The sequence below is a fragment of the Branchiostoma floridae genome, chromosome 4 (genome assembly GCF_000003815.2).
Source record: "Branchiostoma floridae strain S238N-H82 chromosome 4, Bfl_VNyyK, whole genome shotgun sequence".
NCBI classification, from domain to species: Eukaryota; Metazoa; Chordata; class Leptocardii; order Amphioxiformes; family Branchiostomatidae; genus Branchiostoma; species Branchiostoma floridae.
Genome location: NC_049982.1, coordinates 20,021,166 through 20,038,064, shown reverse-complemented (window position 1 = coordinate 20,038,064; position 16,899 = coordinate 20,021,166). Strand labels below are relative to the sequence as shown.

The following is a 16,899-nucleotide window of genomic DNA, read 5'->3' as shown; positions in this document are numbered from 1 at the left end:
AAATTACATTTGATACATAAGATTCTTAAAGTTACAGTATCACTTGACTTTAATACGTTATTTGCCATACATTGTATCTGATGCAATCGTTGTGCAATAAACTTGACTTTTATTATACCCCGTAGATACCTTCTTGTCAATCAAGGATGCAAATGAAGAACCAACATTGAATAATATGGATTTTTGTACAATACCCACTGCCTTCTTTCAGCTCCACAATGAAGTGCAGGCTTTGGTGGCAGCCCAGCGCAAAGGAGGGCAGGTCAGAGGGGACTTTGCTGCTTTTACCTCCCCAGAACTCGCCAAGGTAAGGGGAATAAAACTTAAAAGGATCTGTCAAAATCTTTATTTAAGATTTGTGATGTCCAAAATGTCTTTGTAGTGAACCTTTTCCAAATGTCAAATACCATAACCACTGTAAGGGCTAATTAGCAGAAAGGTTGTCATTACCAGTATTCTTCTTTTAGTCCAGTTTCCTAACATTTTGTTCTATAATTTTGTACTAACCCCAATGACAAGTTGTATTCTGCATGCAAGCACCCACTACACTAATGTGCCCCATGACTTAAGTTTTAAGATGGCACTCTTTTGATGCTACTGACAGAGATACAGTAGATATTTCTGAGCTTGTCCCTTCTGTCATCCCCAGGCCATGGAGGAGAAGGAGAACTGTGTGTGTGTGGGGAGAGTCAGCCTGCCCAGCGTAGAGAAGGGTCTGTTCTCCGTACAACTCCAACCCAAACATCTACGAGAAATCCACTCCAAGTTCATCAGCTGAGGCAGAGAACCACTATACCAGTGTCATACGGATCAAAGCTGTCTACAAGACGCACTGGGAATAATTTGTGTTTGATGGTTATTCGCAAAATCTCCTTTTTACCTTTGGAGTACCTTATTACACGATACCATGATATATGCCTGTGTTAACTGAAGGAGTAACAGAAAGACCAATAGTGATCATCATCAATTTATCAGTCACACTTTGAATTGCTTCCTTTAGTTTTGAGGCAAGAAAAGTTGGTTATGTTGATATAGCCTCTTCACGAAGTCTGTGTGTTAGACAGCCTTGATCCAAAGTTGAATACTATGTAACTATATCATAGCATTTGTTTGTAATTAAAAAGATTTGCAAGCTTGGACATGAATTCAGAGAAGGGAAATAATTATGTTTATGAAATTGCATCAACGCAACAACTTAAACCAATCTCACAAGAACACGAAAATCTCAAAATATGGCTTTTATGTTAAACTTTCAGTAGCTCTGCTTTTATCAATGAATGCAATCATCTGGATGAAACTACATACACTTTGAAACCATTGTGTACAATGTTTAATCATGGGTGTGTGGTGAAGTAAGAAAGGTATGCTTTGGTTTGCAAATGTTAAGTTTCCACATCAACAAGAGCCATCACTTTCAATCAGAAAAACTTATTGCTTCTTTTTGGTGTACAACAAAGTTGTAACAATACCGATGCCAAGCTGAAATAAATCTGACCTGAAAAGTCCCTTTGTGTTTTCCTTTTTTGCATAAAATCTTATGACTTGGAAGAAATAGTTTTAACGATCAAACAAAAAATGGAAGTGAATCCTTATAATTCAAATTCAGGTCAGGAGGTAAGCGCTAGTATACATGCAGTAAAGTAAATGTACATTAGACAAGTTCCTATTATCTAGACTCTAACAAGTCAACTATTTTTAGTCTGACAGGTGAAAGATTAAACACACAAATTCTGTAACAAACATAACATTTATTATTGCAACTTGTGGAAAGTCATAGCAACAAGATACATAAAGATTTGTTAATGAACCTGAAAACAACATAATACTAAACAATTAGTAAGAAAGGAACACAGTATGAACTTGTAATGGTTTTTCATTCTGACCATACTACACAGTGAGCATTCAAACAGTCGCAACAAGACTGACTGATCACGTAGTATAGATCACTTACCATGACCTAATACCACTACCGCTATGTATATAAACAAACTTTATTTGAAGAAAAATAAATAGTCTCTGTACATAAATGGTGCTGTCAAATCTGCACCAATATGGTCCAGTGGTAGCTGCCACTTTGTTCTGTGCCTCTTAGTATTTGCACCAAACACTTTCTTAGAGGAAAAATAAACATCTCTGTACATTTCTGGTGCTATCAAAACACTACCATTTACACTACAGGCCCAGCTGTCTCCTACATGTACGTCTAGCTACTATTATTTCATTTCAGACTGTACATCTTTGTTCAGTGTTCCATTCACTAGAACATAATGCTGAGTCAGATATAAAAATATCTTGTAGTTGATAGCCTCTTTAGCTGCAACAAATGGACCATAATCAACTTACAAAGCACTATCAGGTCTCCACTTTTGTACAAACCAATATTGCAACCTGGGCAATACAGTAGTTTATTACCTGGACATGCTCCACAAAGATCAAAGCTGGCAAGTGAAAGTTCTAGAGTGTTCTGTCCTGTGCTGAGGATCTTACCTCCTGTTGTGTCTGCCTCTAGCATGGTATCCACCAACGTTTACGCTGATTTTCCTGTTCTGGGCGTGGGCAACGCGCTGCTGGATGTCGTACGGCGTGTACCGTTCCGCTGGCCATCCCCGCTGCACGAGGCGGTTCCTCCCGCCGTCCCACGCGTGCTGGATGTTTGGGAGGTAGTTCTGCGACAGGTAGTCCCTACTGGAGAAGTCCACACCGTTGAACATGTTGGGCTGAAAGCTGATCTGGAAGTTGCACTGCAGGTTGTTGTCCAGAGGCTCTGCAAATACTGGCTTTCCTATCGGCCCTCCGTACCTCTCCTCTGGTGTGAGTCCGGTGGGGAGGTTCAGTCCGACCGGAGAGGCGTGGTGGTGGTGTGGCCAGCTGCTGTTGACATAGCGGACTGGGCGCGGGGGGTCGGTGAAGCTGTGGATGTTAGGATTGGACTGGTACTGTCGCGGTGTGTCGTGCTGGGGCGGGATGTTGACGGGGAGGACGTGGCGCGGCAGCTTGTAGCCCCAGGCCTCGGTGATGTGTGAGAGCAGGAGGTTGGTCATCCGGCGGTGAGCCTCCTGGTTCCAGTGCACGCCGTCCTTCACGCGTCGCTGCAGCTGGTACCTGAAGTTATAGTGCATGTCCAGGACGTCATATCCGTGGGACACCACCACGTCACGGGCATAATAATTAGCCTCCAAAATGTCCAGTCTCAGAGTCTCGTTCTTGAACTCCACTTCTGGGATGAGAAAGCCGCCGCGTACACTGTTGGCCACGGGAAGGGTGGTGTTCCAGATGACAAGTGTCTGCTCAGGGAGGACCTCCTTGAACCTTCCAAACAGTTTCTTCAGGTTCTTTTTGTACATCGGCACTGAGCTGGGACCATACCTGGGGTGGGAGGGAGGCATGGTTATGTTAGTCTAAGTCTGTGCCAATATTGAAGTACATTGTGCTGTTGTTTCCTAGGCAGCTTATAAATTGGACATTTTTCAGACATATCAAACTCAGGTATTGGGAACAGACAACCAATATTTATTGTACATTATGCTGACCCTTCTTAGTAATACAATACAGAGTGATACTGACAACAATAACCCTGATTGAGAAAATCCTTGAGAAAAACATCTGTCCAGGGCTGTCTCCAGGACCCATTGTCCCGTACCGGGACGGAAATTTGCTTGTTGGGATGGAAAATAATTTTGCCCCATCTGATCAAAAAATGACATGAAACCTTTTTAAAATGTACTTGACATATTTGACCAAGGAAATCAACAATTTGGGCTCCCAACCAATGAGTGGGACAGAAAGAATTTTTAAGCTGGAGACAGCCCTGCATCTGTCTGTACACAAGCTGTCCATCATGAACAAAACAACCCTGGCTGTCCTGACCTTGTGATGTCCCAGAGACAGGAGTTCATGATGAGGACGTCAGGCTGCGGCTCGTCTGCCAGGTCTGCCAGGATGGTCTCCATGTAGTCACTGTAGGAACGGGTGGTGAAGTAGAACCTGTGGAACAACAGGACACTATTCTCAGTCACATGTACAAACATGCAACAATCTGTGACTGTACAAAAAACTTCTTAATGAAAGCCTTCAATATTTTCTCTAAAAGAAGCATCAAAGAAACTAGATGAGTAAGGCATTTTCACTCTCTCTAACCAAAATGACATTGTGAAATTGTCTTTGAAATTGTCCAATTCTCATTGAATACAGCTCACTTTTCATGGTGCTGAAATGCCATCCTCGACTGACCAGGCCAGACAATGTTGCAACTAAGCTTAGTTTACTTAGCCTGAGTACCATCCTCCATAGTAAATGCGAGCTCATTACTGTAACTTTTGCTTGCTAATGATCGCCAAGACAACCAACCAAACAAAACCTTTGTTTTCACAAAGGCAATAAGCACAACAAGACAAATCCTTCACAACAAATCAACAGCTTTATCTCCAAGACTTGCAGGCTGTAACCTACCTGATGAGATGATGATCCGTCCGGTACTGTCGAACTTCCCGGTAGTTGAGCTTGTTGGTCATCTCTCCAAGTCTCCCTCCCTCCACCAGCACATCACCCTCGAAGTGAAACTCCCCCTGGGAAATACAGGAGGTAGTACATGTCAAAAATGTACTTTTCAACAGAGGCCACATCTGTAGTGGGTCCTATTACTCCTAATGCTTATTCCCTCTAACACTGATTCAGTCTGCTGATAACTATTAACTATAAGGCCTAGGAAAAATGTTGTGTTTCCAGTTACCTAGCCAACTCTAGCCTCTTAGGGGGTCCAACACTGGCAACTTGGCAAGGGACAAGAAGTTTTGTATCTGACATCTCAGTGATCAAATTCAAAACAGACTTGCACTTCACACTCAGGTAAGAGATTTACGCTTTGAAATTTAACAGTTGATGTGAGAAGCTGTAGTTAACACTTCTTCTTTGCTCAATTTATAAATATTGTGGTCCTTGTGCAAAGTACACATGTATATCTGTACATATGGAAGACATGATTTGAAATACCAGAGTCCTTATTTGTTTTACTGGATCACTTTGGTAGAATTTTTTTCCAAAAAAAAAGAGGAAAAGAATCCCCTTTCTATATTTTTCTCATTGCAAAATCGTAAACAAAATCACTTTTTCTTGACCTAATCATAATGAATCCATAAAAAAGGGTACAACACAACAGTATATCTGCTTGGCACATATACCATGAAACTATATCTTTATCATTAAATTTCTCCACTGTTTGTTTTCTGCTCTGCACGTAAACTTGAGTCACATACCATCTATAGCAACATGTCTGACATCAAAAAAGATATTGAGTGGAGATATCTTACCTTAGCCTTGAGCTGTCCCTCCTGTAGATAGCGGTTCCCCTGCAGTAGGACCACCATGTCCTTGTAGATTCCACGCTGGACTGGAGGAACAAGAGGACATGTGTCAATGTGCATTCATAAGGCACTATGGTTCACTAAACCAATAATACAGTTAGTCCAAATTATACCAAATGAACTTGAGACAACAGCTTCAAGATCCTTCAAGAATAACCTTCTTCTCAGACACCATATTGCATGCAAGAAATGAAAATCACAAAGCAACCAAATGCATGGGTTTCGACATTAAAGAGATGTCACAAATATAGATCAAACAAACCCTATATAAAGTTTAAAAATGAGACTTACTTGAGTCACCAATAATGACCACAAACTTGTTGTGGAGAAGTTTCTTCATGTCATCAGCAAGGAAGATTGCCATTGTGCTGTACTCTGGTCACGATCTGGAACATGTTAACAACAAACCAAAACTGTTTCAAGAAGTCACAAACACAGTCAAACCTGGCATTCAGTCACACAGCCAAGATAACTATGTATGTTATACTTCTGTCCCTATTTTTTACGCAGAATAAATATTTCATGTAATCCTAAGTCCACATACATTGCCTACTGTGAATTTGTCAACTTATGATAATAAACAAATCATACATGTTTCCTGTATTTTGATGCATCAGATGTCACATAATAGACAATGTTTACAAGTTTTGTTTGTTAATTTGAATGCCAAAAAAAAAACTGCATGAAAACATTTTTAATGGACAGTAGGGTAGTACATAAGTACAAGAGTTTTGAACTAGTATTCAATATTGCCAGGACAAGGATGAAAAAATCTGTAATCTTTCTATTTTCTCATTCTTAAAACTGTAACATGAACCATCCTCTAGATAACAAACAAATAGAAGAACCATTAGAATAAATACAATCTCCTAGTCCTACAATCTTCTACACGCACACATCAACACACAACTTACCTGTACTGTAGGGTAGCTGCTCCACAACTGAATGACCAGCCACAGAAATCCCACAACTTTTATAGGCATGCTAAGAGCAGTGCAGTCTCTAATTTTACAAGACAATACCATGGACACCCTAACATTAAAGACATGCAAATCAAAACAATGAGATTTCCAGACATTGATTTATGAAAGAGTTATTGTTATTCATGATGGGGAAGCTGGTTCTCAGCTGGGGATTTAGAACAATAGGAACTCCTGTAAGTTCAAAGGCTTGGAACAACAAAGAAGTGAGAAATACCCCACTTGTCCTGGATAGTACAGGTGTCAGACTTGTCTCTTTTATGATACTCCTTTTATCATGCCATCCTGTCTGGAATCATATCTAAATACACTGGGATGTGAAATTTCACATTTACCCTAGAAGATGACAACAAAATCCAGACCACTGACACAAGGCAAAAGTGACATCCTTCATATCCCCCAGTAAATAACATTACCCCTAATCATGTCAAACACTAAACATTTCTCCAAGTTTCAAGTGTTTAGACCAAGGAAAAATTTCCACCATCATGAAGTTTCTTCTTCAAAATCACTGTGTAGGAAAACTTTCTGCACAAAAAATTGTAACAACATAGAACCCACGCTGTTTATTTTCAGAAAAAGTTATACAAACATTACCAGACTGAAACCATTTTATTATCAACTGGGTTTGATACCAGAGAGTGAAAGACAGATGCATTTGCATTTCAACAATAATGCATAATTTGTGAAATCAAACTTTTTTGGCCTCCCAGGTCAGTTTAGATCAAAGGGTTTGCAAAACAAAAGGTGTGAAATGTGTGCATAAATTCTGAGCCATGATCGTCCCTTGTTATGATACAAAGATAAAGCGGCTTCTAAACATAACATCAAACAAAACAATAGTTGTACTAGTACAATAGAAACTAAGTAAGTGAACGTCAGCTACTTAGGATGTGTGTACGCATGTTATCGTTGTAGAAAATATTCGACGAAAATCCTTTCTCTCTTGCTTTACTTTTGGAAGCTCTATCTCGACTCCTCTTCTGTATCTAAGACTTTGAAATAACCAACGAATCTTTCACAAGACAAATCCCTTCCCCGTGTTCGCTTTTCGGACAAAATAAGCACCACGGACACCAGTGAAACCTTCTTCGAGCACGTTTCCTCTCTGTGAGGCAGAACAAATTCAAACCGTATGTTGGGTGGGACCCGCCATGTTTTTTCTCCAAGTTCTCCGCCCCACCACATTTCTTGGAAATTTTGAACAAACGAAACCGTTTTAAAGAGACATATTTTGTCAGCCTTTGTAGGTTAGGGATAACGCTCACAACCTATGGGTTATTTGTAGCCAAGTACAAGACCTTGTTATGCCAAGAGCAATCAAAGAAATTAAAGACAGATGAGAAAGAAAATGCCATGAAAACCGAAACCAAACAACTCGTTTTTCTCAGAGCTCAGCAAAATTATTTGCACGTGGCATCAGATAATGGTCTGTAATGACACACAGTAGCTAAACACAAATTTCTCAAATGAAACATCGAGCAAAATGTTATACTTACCAACGTCCGAGATTTCTTGTACTTGTCGTTCAAAATTACTGAGCTGAGCAGATTTTAACGCCAAATTTGACACCTCTGCTCTCCTCCTTGGAAGATTTGGTACGGTCCAATACGAATTTAGTCCATCTTTGATACGTTGTGGTGACTCGATGGTCATTATGATTTGCTTATCTTGACTTGAAACGTGACTTGAAACTTTATTTTCACGAAAGAAACTAAGTTTTTCCCATTTGCGGTATTATATACAGAAAATATGACTTATTTACCCCCTTACAGTAATGGTACCATCTAATTTTAATCCCCGCAGACTTTCGGCCAATCAGATTAGAGTAATTTTCAGCTTCATCGTTAAGCAGCTCATTCTGATCCGCTCATTCATCACCTATGTTCAACGCTTCGTTTGTGAACACCGGTGTGTTTTGAACACCTGAGTACCCACCCATTGTAACATTACCGCAAATTGTAAGGAGATCTTGCAGGCATGAATGGAGACGGTGTCGCCGAGGTTCAGGGGAAGCTAAAAGAGGTCTTGGTTTTCGCGCGTCAATTTTAAAACGAGGCTGATGCTACTATAGCAACGCATGTAAACTATACCTGACCGGCTAACAGTAAACAAAGCTACCGAAACAGTCCGCAACCACAACACACAACAAATTCAGCCATAATGATAAGTGATGGTACGTAGGCAACTTTTATATATGCAAAAACGATTCTTTACTCAAATATAGGGGAATAATTTTGTACTTTTCAAGTCAAATGTCTACATCTTGGAGTTACTTTCTTGGTGGTGATTCGGCCAACAGCTGACTGCACAACATGACAGCGTGGTGACCACGCAACACAACCTGTTTGGCCGCTCCCCTGGCCAGCCGATTGTGTTCTGCTGATCATTGTCTGGAGCGTACAAAGCTGTTGATTGCATATTAACTGCACTTGAAGCACGTCGTTTTTCTATTGTGAAACTTGTCTCTATCAGGACCTCTCTTCGACTTGTTGGAGAAGGAAGCTTTTTTCCCTAACGTTATAATTTATTGAGCACCAGAGAGCCCGGAAGTAGCTCACAAGGACGCTGTTGACCGGTTACCTACACGGCGCTGTCCGACGTGACATACCTGCTTTACTAAGAGGTCATTCGAAAATCGGACTGCCTTAACTATGCCGAAAGGGAGAAAATTCGCACCGGGAAATGACTGTGATGGAAACTGGGTGAGTTTCATTCGACTTCAGACTGATTTTCTAGACAACGTTACCTTTCCCGTCGTGACGCCTTAATGAATGACTGTGTCAACATTACCCTTGTGGTAATAGCATAGTTTATCGATAAGAAAGAACGGATGATTTTTGTTGTTGTATAGTTCTTTTTTATGCACCTGCATCATATATAAGTAAGTTTCGTCGTTCTACCAGTTTCAGTAGAAATCTGGTCAAGAAATTTTGTACAACAAATGCAACGTTGTGCGATTTAGTCTCGGATAGCGATACCTGTTCGGGGTGCATGACTGTACCTTGGTAACTTAGCCTTAGGCACATTTACCCATAGCAGATCTATCACAGTCCTTTCTGTAACCCCCTTTGTTTGCGAGTGACCAAATCTCCCTGAGTAAACCTGCAGCATTTACTTAAACCCTCGCAGCTAAATCCCAGGACATTTATCACGCAACAAGTCAATAGAAGCGTTAATAATTGATGAAATAACTTTCAGTTTTATTGGCTCTATTTGTTTGTCAGACACTTGGGGTACAGACGTTTTGTGAATCAATTTTCTTGACAGGAAATGTGACATATCTCTTACCTAGCTAGGTTTTCGGCTCTCCTGTCGTCTTCCATTTCAATCGGCAGTTTACTCCGATGGAAAGAAATGGAAAGGATATTTAGCCACGTTAGATGCGTCGCGCTTGACTAATCATGACGTTTGAAATCCTCAGTAAAATATTGATAAAGTAAAGGCAAGAACGTTAACCATATTAATCTTTTACAATGCACTAGGGAGTTTCGTAATCTGAAAGATCATTTCTTACCACAAATCTCATGATTGGCACACCGCCACGTAGCGGAAACACACAAGTTTCGTACTTTGAGGAAATCAGAAAAACGAAAGTTAGCATTAAATTCACACACAAAGGCTTGTTTCACGCTTAAAACACGTTAACATGTGTTTTAGTGTCTTTGGGAACCGGCTACTTATATAGAATAGGGAACTTTTTTTTCGTGTAAAACGTGCGGTTTTGGCCTTTTAACATATAACTCACACCAGAAGGACGTGAAAACGCGTGCGATATGGAAATAAGCTGAAGCCATACACCTGCTTCAATCGGCAGCAAAACGCACAATCGTCGTATGGCTCTCGTATTAGCTCAAATGCTTTTGCTCTTTCAAGTTAACGTTAGATCGGTACTAGTTATCAACCACATACGCATGCCCTTTGTCTCTGTGAGGATATGTAGTTTAAACATTTCAAGCACAAAACATCGCATTTTTTGTTCATCTTTTCTCAGTTAATCACTGATTTTCATGGATATATTTAATTTTCCTGTCACAGTTTCGCCACAGAACGCGCGGCTACGAGACGCCGAAGTTCCAGCGCCACGTGGACACCAGTACAGGGGAGATGTTGACCAGGCCCTTCAGTGACAGTTCTCCCAGTTCCCAGACTAACACTCCTCCCAAATTTGCCAACAGACTTGATTACGTCAACACGCAAAACGCGGTGAGATATTGTGCTTGAAACATTGTTTTTTTTCATGGGACTTTGTCACTTTAAGAGCAAAGTCTCTTGAACAATGTGTTTTCCTTCATAATACTACATGTATATGAATATAATTATGATAATTATTCATCATTTTATTTCATTTTATGCAACAGATGTAGTTCTAACGTTTTCCAAAATTAACATTACTGTATGGTGTTGACAAAAGCCAAAATCGATCAAGTAATGAAAACATTCTGCTTCAGATCAACAGAATCTGGAAAGTAAGAATTGCATGTAGATAATCTCCAATTAGTAGATGTTCTAGTACATTAGTGAATAATTTCATCAGGTTGGTAAACTACTTAATCACATAGTTCTTCATACACAACCATGAATTTTATTACGAGGCAATGTTTCGATGACCTTCTGTCATCTTTGTCAGGGCTATTCTTGACTGTAAACAAGTCAGTATAGCCCTAATGAAGAAACGTTGGCTCGAAATAAAATTCATGGTTGTGTATCAAGAACTTTGTGATTATAAGATTTTGGACATTTTTTGCAACATTTGATGCATGGGAAGCCTAGGACACTGTGCACAATTTAATAGAGAACAGCATACATCTTCATGAACATTAGTAAGATAGATTTGCTTAGGGTTCCCCCAAATTCAGTACACAGCAATGATTTTATTTGATACTACAATTATTGTAGTGTTTGGTTGTTTCCTAACTCCACAAGCCTGTTGAGTATCTAAAATCCCCCATGATAGGACTCCTCAGCTGTGGACACATTTAGACTCCACTCTGTTTTGACAACAGAAGTTGCCTGGGGATGGAGGGCGCCTGATGTCCTGGTCCCTCAGAAGTGGTCACTCGAGCCTGCGTGTATCAACTTCAGCCTGTTTGTCTGACCTAAAACACAAGGCGTCCGATCCTTTACACATAACAGACCTTTGTTTAGGCGATGCATGGCTGCAAAGGTTTTTTCTCCCCAGAGATAATGCAGCATGTTTGGTACGGCCTAATTGCAGGAAAGAAGACACCAGGTGTTGGTTCTGAAGCACAATGGAAGAGATGACATGTTATATCCCACCCTGTCAGATAAAGAGTGCACTAAGGTGTTCCCTCCTGAAAATTGTCATATTATCCCCTAATTGGGTACGCTTCAGCTATGGGAATCATCAGTGCCTGCACACTATGGAAGAGAGACTCAAATGATAACCTAATCATCCCTTGTTAGTGCTGTATTCTCACAATAAAATGTTTGTCAGTTTACGTCAATGAAGGTTAGACGTCCAAGTAATGAAGTACTCAAGAACCTGGATAAGTTTTAATATCCAAACTGACGGGTCTCTCCGTCCTGTCACTCAAATTTGCCAGACTAGCTCAGATGTTTAAATTTGCCAGACTAGCTCAGATGTTTCAAACAGCATCTACTGGTGTTACGTCAATTTAGTCCATCATTAGCCAACTCTTTAAAGCTGAATAATCATTTTAAAAAATTGGCCTAATTTAATCTCGCTAATAGCAGCCCGCCCAACATCCACTGGCCTCCTCTGTGGGGATGGGTCAGTTACAGCCTGGACAGCAGAGTTTGTGTCACACAGACTTTAAAAAAACTACGAGAAAAAATGTGAGATACTAAAGGCTGGATATGGCACTTCCAAAAAAAACATTGCTTAAGTGGCAGTCTGTCACTCTCTTGTTCTAAATGCTCACATTTCAGTTTGTTTGCCCAGCTTTCCTGGCAAGTAGGACAGACCATTAGCCTATTGTGAACACAAGAGCCAGGCTGTTTCCTGGTCTAAAAGATATCCAATATCACATTATTTTAGACATTCTCCTCTAGGACAGATAAATTGGTTTGTTAAGTCTCACATTTATGTAGCTGATACTAGTAGTATCGTATACTTGTAGTATACAACAGTAGTTCTACTAACATGGCTTGTGGTGATTTTGAGCTTATTCCCTGGCTTTCAAGCTGTCCTGCTGTTTCATCAGCCCATATATGAACCGTTTATATAGAGATTGGATTACCTACACATCATTGGTATCAGTAAAATGGTCAACATTAACCACATTAGACCTGTGACTTTTAGAACACACATCATCATTTACATTGTCAAAGTTGGTCTTTCATGAAGTGACATGTTTGTTTGTTTATTTTTAACAGAAGCGGTACGACCAGGTCAACCCCTTCTCCTGGCATGACAATAGGAACTCCTTCCAGGACCATGGGGAGTACTTTGGACATGTAAGCCAGTTCACAATTATTGATTGAAGCATTATACAGTCAAACTTGGTCTTAAGTTAAGACCGCTTGCACAAGACGACTGTAGCCTTGGCTTAAGATGGCCGCTTTTTGTACTAGCAAAAATAACAGCTATGTCCTAAGGTCATTTGGTAGAAAAATTTTATGCAACTGTAGAGCTAGCCAACCATAAAAAGAATGGTGACTGATGATATTGTGAAACTGGCACAGCAGATTTAAAAAAGAAGCTTTTTGGAAGTTTTTTTTATGGATCTTTTTTTTCTTCAGGGTCTTGGTAAACAATCTGTGGTTCCTGTTGAAAAGAGTCTTCATTACTCCAATAACTACATCCGCTGGACCACCCGCGAGGGAAGCCACACCGACAACATGAGCAGCTACGCGGTGTCCTTCCGGGGTGATCGCGACACCGAGTCACCCACACGACGTCGCTTTCCCCGCACGTACAGCAAGCCGCAGCAGGGTAGGATAAAACTGGACACGGCCACCACAGACTGGAGTAATGAAAGCCACAGGACCCCTCTACAGGTCATGGCATCTGCACAGGAACCCTTCCTACCACACAACCCATGGAGATACTCATTCAAGGCACATGAACAGGGCAGAAATCCCCTGTGTATGCAGAATTAAGGGGTCCAAACCTCCAGACTCTTAAATGAGTGCTGGAGTATACTACATACAATCAACATATCATCTTGTAAATATCTTAAGAATTTCATTAACTACAGAGAAAGATATTTCCTAAGTTATAATAATGAACATGGCTGGGGCTAATCTTTTGAAAAAATGCTCCTTAGTAACATATCAAAGGTTTGGATGATGACAATTCATACACAATAGCAAACAGGTCAATAAAGGAGGTCAAACTTCCTTGGGAGAACTAGTTCATAAAACTGTTTATAACATTCATTTGTTCACTACTTCAACCGATTGCTTTTGTTGTGCTATTGACTGGAAATACATTCCAGCAAATGGAGACAAGAACCATAGTTGCTTCTGGTATGCATTGTAACATTTGTCAACTTATGGTACTCACTGTAATTGTATATATCTTATTTATGACTAGATGTACATAAAGCTGCAGGATGTCAAAAATGATCAATATGACAATCACTATATCATATTCAGTTTGAGTATATCATAATCAATGAGCTTTCAATCAGACATTATGTGCTGTAAAAAGGAATAAACGCATCAATCTTGTGTCAATCAGTTTGTGGTGTTTTCAACACAGTAGCTTTCAGTTTTGCTTATTACCACAGAACTTCATGGCTCCTGTTCACAAAACCACAGACCAAAAAAAGAAAGATTCTGAAGCATCTAATTTGGATAAATCTTTTCGGTAGCCTATCCATGCAAGTTTAGTAAACCCATCCAAAGCACAGAAGAACAGTTCTGACGACATGTCTGAATGACCTACTATCACTGGGCTGGAAATGTTGACTGAGTGAATGTAGCCTGGGTACCATCCGGTTAGTAGTTCGCTAGTATGTTCGTTTGTTACCCATCTGGGGAACTGTACATTCAACTCCTTTGGCAGTGACCTTAGGCTTAGTAAATGAGTGAATTAAGGAATGGGCTCTAGAGCACTTGTTCGATGACAACAGGCCCTCCCGCAAGCAGACAGACTGTGGGTGCACCTAGATATTTTGTATAGATAATGCATGTAAAATTACTTACATGCTTTTAGTAATATACAGCATATTTCTATCCTTGACATTCAAGTGTCAGAAAATCTAGCCATAGAATTTCAGTTTCCAGCTCTGAAGAAGAGCTATTTTATAGAATTACATGCACCAGACCATACACTTATTACCATAAAATATACATACGAGGGTGCTTCAAAAAGTAATGTCACTAGTTTTATAACAGGCTCATTTTTTCCTCGAATGAGATGAAATTTGGCACAAAGGTAATGGCATATATCCTCTTGAGATTAGAATATCTCAATTTGTTGTTCAAATTTTTATGAGCAACTGAGTTGATTTCTAGATAACCATACCCCTGGAAGTTTGTCAGAAGATCAGTTCCTCTAGACCTGACCCTCTTTTAATTACTGTAGGAAGCCGAAATTTTGCCCATATGATAACACATGTCTTTATAGGTCACATGCCAATTTTCATTTCTGAACTCCCAATGGTTCATGTTTTACAGGTGGTAGAAAGGAGCGAGTTACTATATCACAGGCAGTTTCATTAATAGCCAAATACGTGGTTTATTTATCAAAGGTTTTGTATCAACCATTTTCCATCAACCAAAAGATACGAAACTTAGCACAGTTATTGGTTGTTTCAAGACAAAGAAGTGTGCAATGTTTGGTTTCTTTCTGTTTATTGAAAAGTCCACTACAGAAACTTTAATCAGCCCACCCCTGATTAACGACAACGATGACCTCACTTCACCCAAGAAACGAAAAAAGAAAACATGATTGGATTTCAAAGGTGAACATTGGCATGTGCATTATGAAGAAATAGAACATAATACATGAGTAATTTCAGCTTCATACAATAGCTACAAGTGAGTCAGGGACATTATCAATTGCACATAAATTGAACCTCTAATTTCTTTCGACGGGATAACAAGGGTGTGGACAGCTAGAACTCAAGTCGGCCACTTATAAAAATGTGAACAACAAAGTGAGATATCTCAATCTCAAAAGGAGATATTGCTTTACCTTTGTGCCAAATTTCAACTCATTCGATGAAAAAATTAGTCTGTTATAAAGCTAGTGACATTACTTTTTGAAGCGCCCTCGTACAACTCAATGTTTAATTTGCATGGTTTACTTTCATAACTTTAAATAAGACATTGAATTTTTACAATCAATATTAGAGCTTAGGAATACAAAGGAACAACTTAAAATCCTGCACATTTCTATCTTTAAACAAATTTTTAAAACTTAACCTTATGTAGCTATAGCAAAAGTGATTAATGGCCAACAAGACAGCCGTGTGTCTACAGAAAGTTGTTACTAACAGCATGTGTAGATTTTGAAGTGGAAGAAATGACACTTATTGTCTTGCTTGAATAACCTCATGGACAAATACAGGAGTAACAAGAAAACTGTAGCATGGGGAAATTTAGCATTTTCTCTTGTCAGATTTTGTGGTTACTGGTTCCTTCTGAATTTCTCAAGTTAAACATGGATAACAATATCAGCCAGTCTCCATAGGAGAATATGTTTCACTGCTCCTGTTTTCATCAGTCAGCAATGTCAAATTTAGGGACAATGTAAAAGCGATGTGATACAGGATTGCTATCAAACATAACTTCATAACAGATCATAGAGACTCATAAGTGTTAGGAAATCCTATCTACAAACAGCACCCAACCAGGCTCCCTCCATTGAACAATATCAAAGGACTTTTGATATGTCATTGAAAAAAACAATTTTCTATCATTGAGCATAGGAACATTTTTGGATGTTTAACATCAGACAGGAGGCCACTGCAATAACAAAGCACCTTTCAGCTGAACTGTACAGTTCAAAACTGGCTTTGCCATATAGAAAAATTGATAGTTGCTTTTGTCAATAGATGACAATTATAACAACACTCTATTAAAGCATGCTTGTAGTTTATAACTGTACAAATTAGACCAAGTCAAAATACAATGGATACACTGTATGATTAACCATTCATCATCAGGCAGACTTGCACAATGAAAGCCGTTTGAGTGCCATACATACCAGGTTCTTGGTCTATACCAACCTCTTTTTGACTGGAATTTTATGTGAACACTGTACAGCTTGCAAAGAAACCTTTCTCATACAAATGGCAGTTAGTTCTGTCAGGGCTCAGCTAAAAATTGAAATTGCAGGTTGCATGTGAAAGGTCGATTTAAAATTGCGTTGGCCTAAGTGTTAGTAGTGTACATCAAAGGTTGGACAAAGACCATATACAGGATACGAGTCAAATGTTCGCTGGAGAGCAAACAGACAGCTTTAAGGCCAAGGATTTTGATGGAATCAGCTCCAATCTGCAAGCTTCAACATTGATCTGAGTGCTATCCTTACTGAAACTCATGTTATGTTTAGAAAGGTTAGACATCCAGGTTAACAATGTGGATTTGTCTTTAGTCATGTTCTTCACATTTAATCTTTC

General features: G+C 39.6%; 3 protein-coding genes across 43 annotated transcripts in view; 2 read left to right on the top strand and 1 right to left on the bottom strand.

Moving 5' to 3' along the window:
- LOC118413511 (dynactin subunit 1-like) overlaps positions 1-1,505 on the top strand; it is a 40,356-nt gene extending 38,851 nt beyond the window's left edge. For all 38 annotated transcript variants that reach the window (XM_035816995.1, XM_035816993.1, XM_035816979.1 and 35 more), the window contains 2 exons: positions 212-307; positions 650-1,505. In XM_035816995.1, the coding sequence (XP_035672888.1) occupies positions 212-307; positions 650-778 (225 nt within the window). In that variant the 3' untranslated portion in view covers positions 779-1,505. The remainder of the gene's footprint in view (positions 1-211; positions 308-649) is intronic.
- A 223-nt stretch (positions 1,506-1,728) lies between these two features.
- LOC118413515 (PC-esterase domain-containing protein 1A-like) lies at positions 1,729-8,011 on the bottom strand. 4 transcript variants are annotated; one of them, XM_035816999.1, is made up of 6 exons: positions 7,840-8,011; positions 5,652-5,735; positions 5,307-5,386; positions 4,450-4,565; positions 3,868-3,984; positions 1,729-3,366 (listed from the first exon to the last, which is right to left on the bottom strand). In XM_035816999.1, exons 1-6 carry the CDS (start codon positions 7,994-7,996, stop codon positions 2,484-2,486), a joined length of 1,437 nt encoding a protein of 478 aa, XP_035672892.1. In that variant the 5' UTR covers positions 7,997-8,011; the 3' UTR covers positions 1,729-2,483. The 4 variants fall into 4 exon arrangements, with proteins under 4 accessions (XP_035672892.1, XP_035672893.1, XP_035672895.1 ...); XM_035817000.1 differs by having other exon boundaries at positions 5,652-5,746; positions 7,840-8,001; XM_035817002.1 differs by lacking the exon at positions 7,840-8,011 and adding an exon at positions 6,275-6,705.
- Positions 8,012-8,222: 211 nt separating this feature from the next.
- On the top strand, positions 8,223-14,005 carry LOC118413517 (testis-expressed protein 36-like). The gene is made up of 4 exons (XM_035817004.1): positions 8,223-9,045; positions 10,379-10,546; positions 12,701-12,781; positions 13,067-14,005. Exons 1-4 carry the CDS (start codon positions 8,995-8,997, stop codon positions 13,424-13,426), a joined length of 660 nt encoding a protein of 219 aa, XP_035672897.1. The 5' UTR covers positions 8,223-8,994; the 3' UTR covers positions 13,427-14,005.
- Positions 14,006-16,899: the final 2,894 nt, after the last annotated feature.

Coding starts and splice junctions, on each gene's coding strand:
- LOC118413515 (XM_035816999.1), bottom strand. CDS start 7,996: ATGACCATCGAGTCACCACAACGTATCAAAGATGGACTAAATTCGTAT. Junction 5,736..7,839: donor ACAAGAAATCTCGGACGTTG/GTAAGTATAACA, acceptor GATCGTGACCAG/AGTACAGCACAATGGCAATC. Junction 3,367..3,867: donor TGTCTCTGGGACATCACAAG/GTCAGGACAGCC, acceptor CTCCCACCCCAG/GTATGGTCCCAGCTCAGTGC.
- LOC118413517 (XM_035817004.1), top strand. CDS start 8,995: ATGCCGAAAGGGAGAAAATTCGCACCGGGAAATGACTGTGATGGAAAC. Junction 9,046..10,378: donor ATGACTGTGATGGAAACTGG/GTGAGTTTCATT, acceptor TTCCTGTCACAG/TTTCGCCACAGAACGCGCGG. Junction 12,782..13,066: donor ATGGGGAGTACTTTGGACAT/GTAAGCCAGTTC, acceptor TTTTTTCTTCAG/GGTCTTGGTAAACAATCTGT.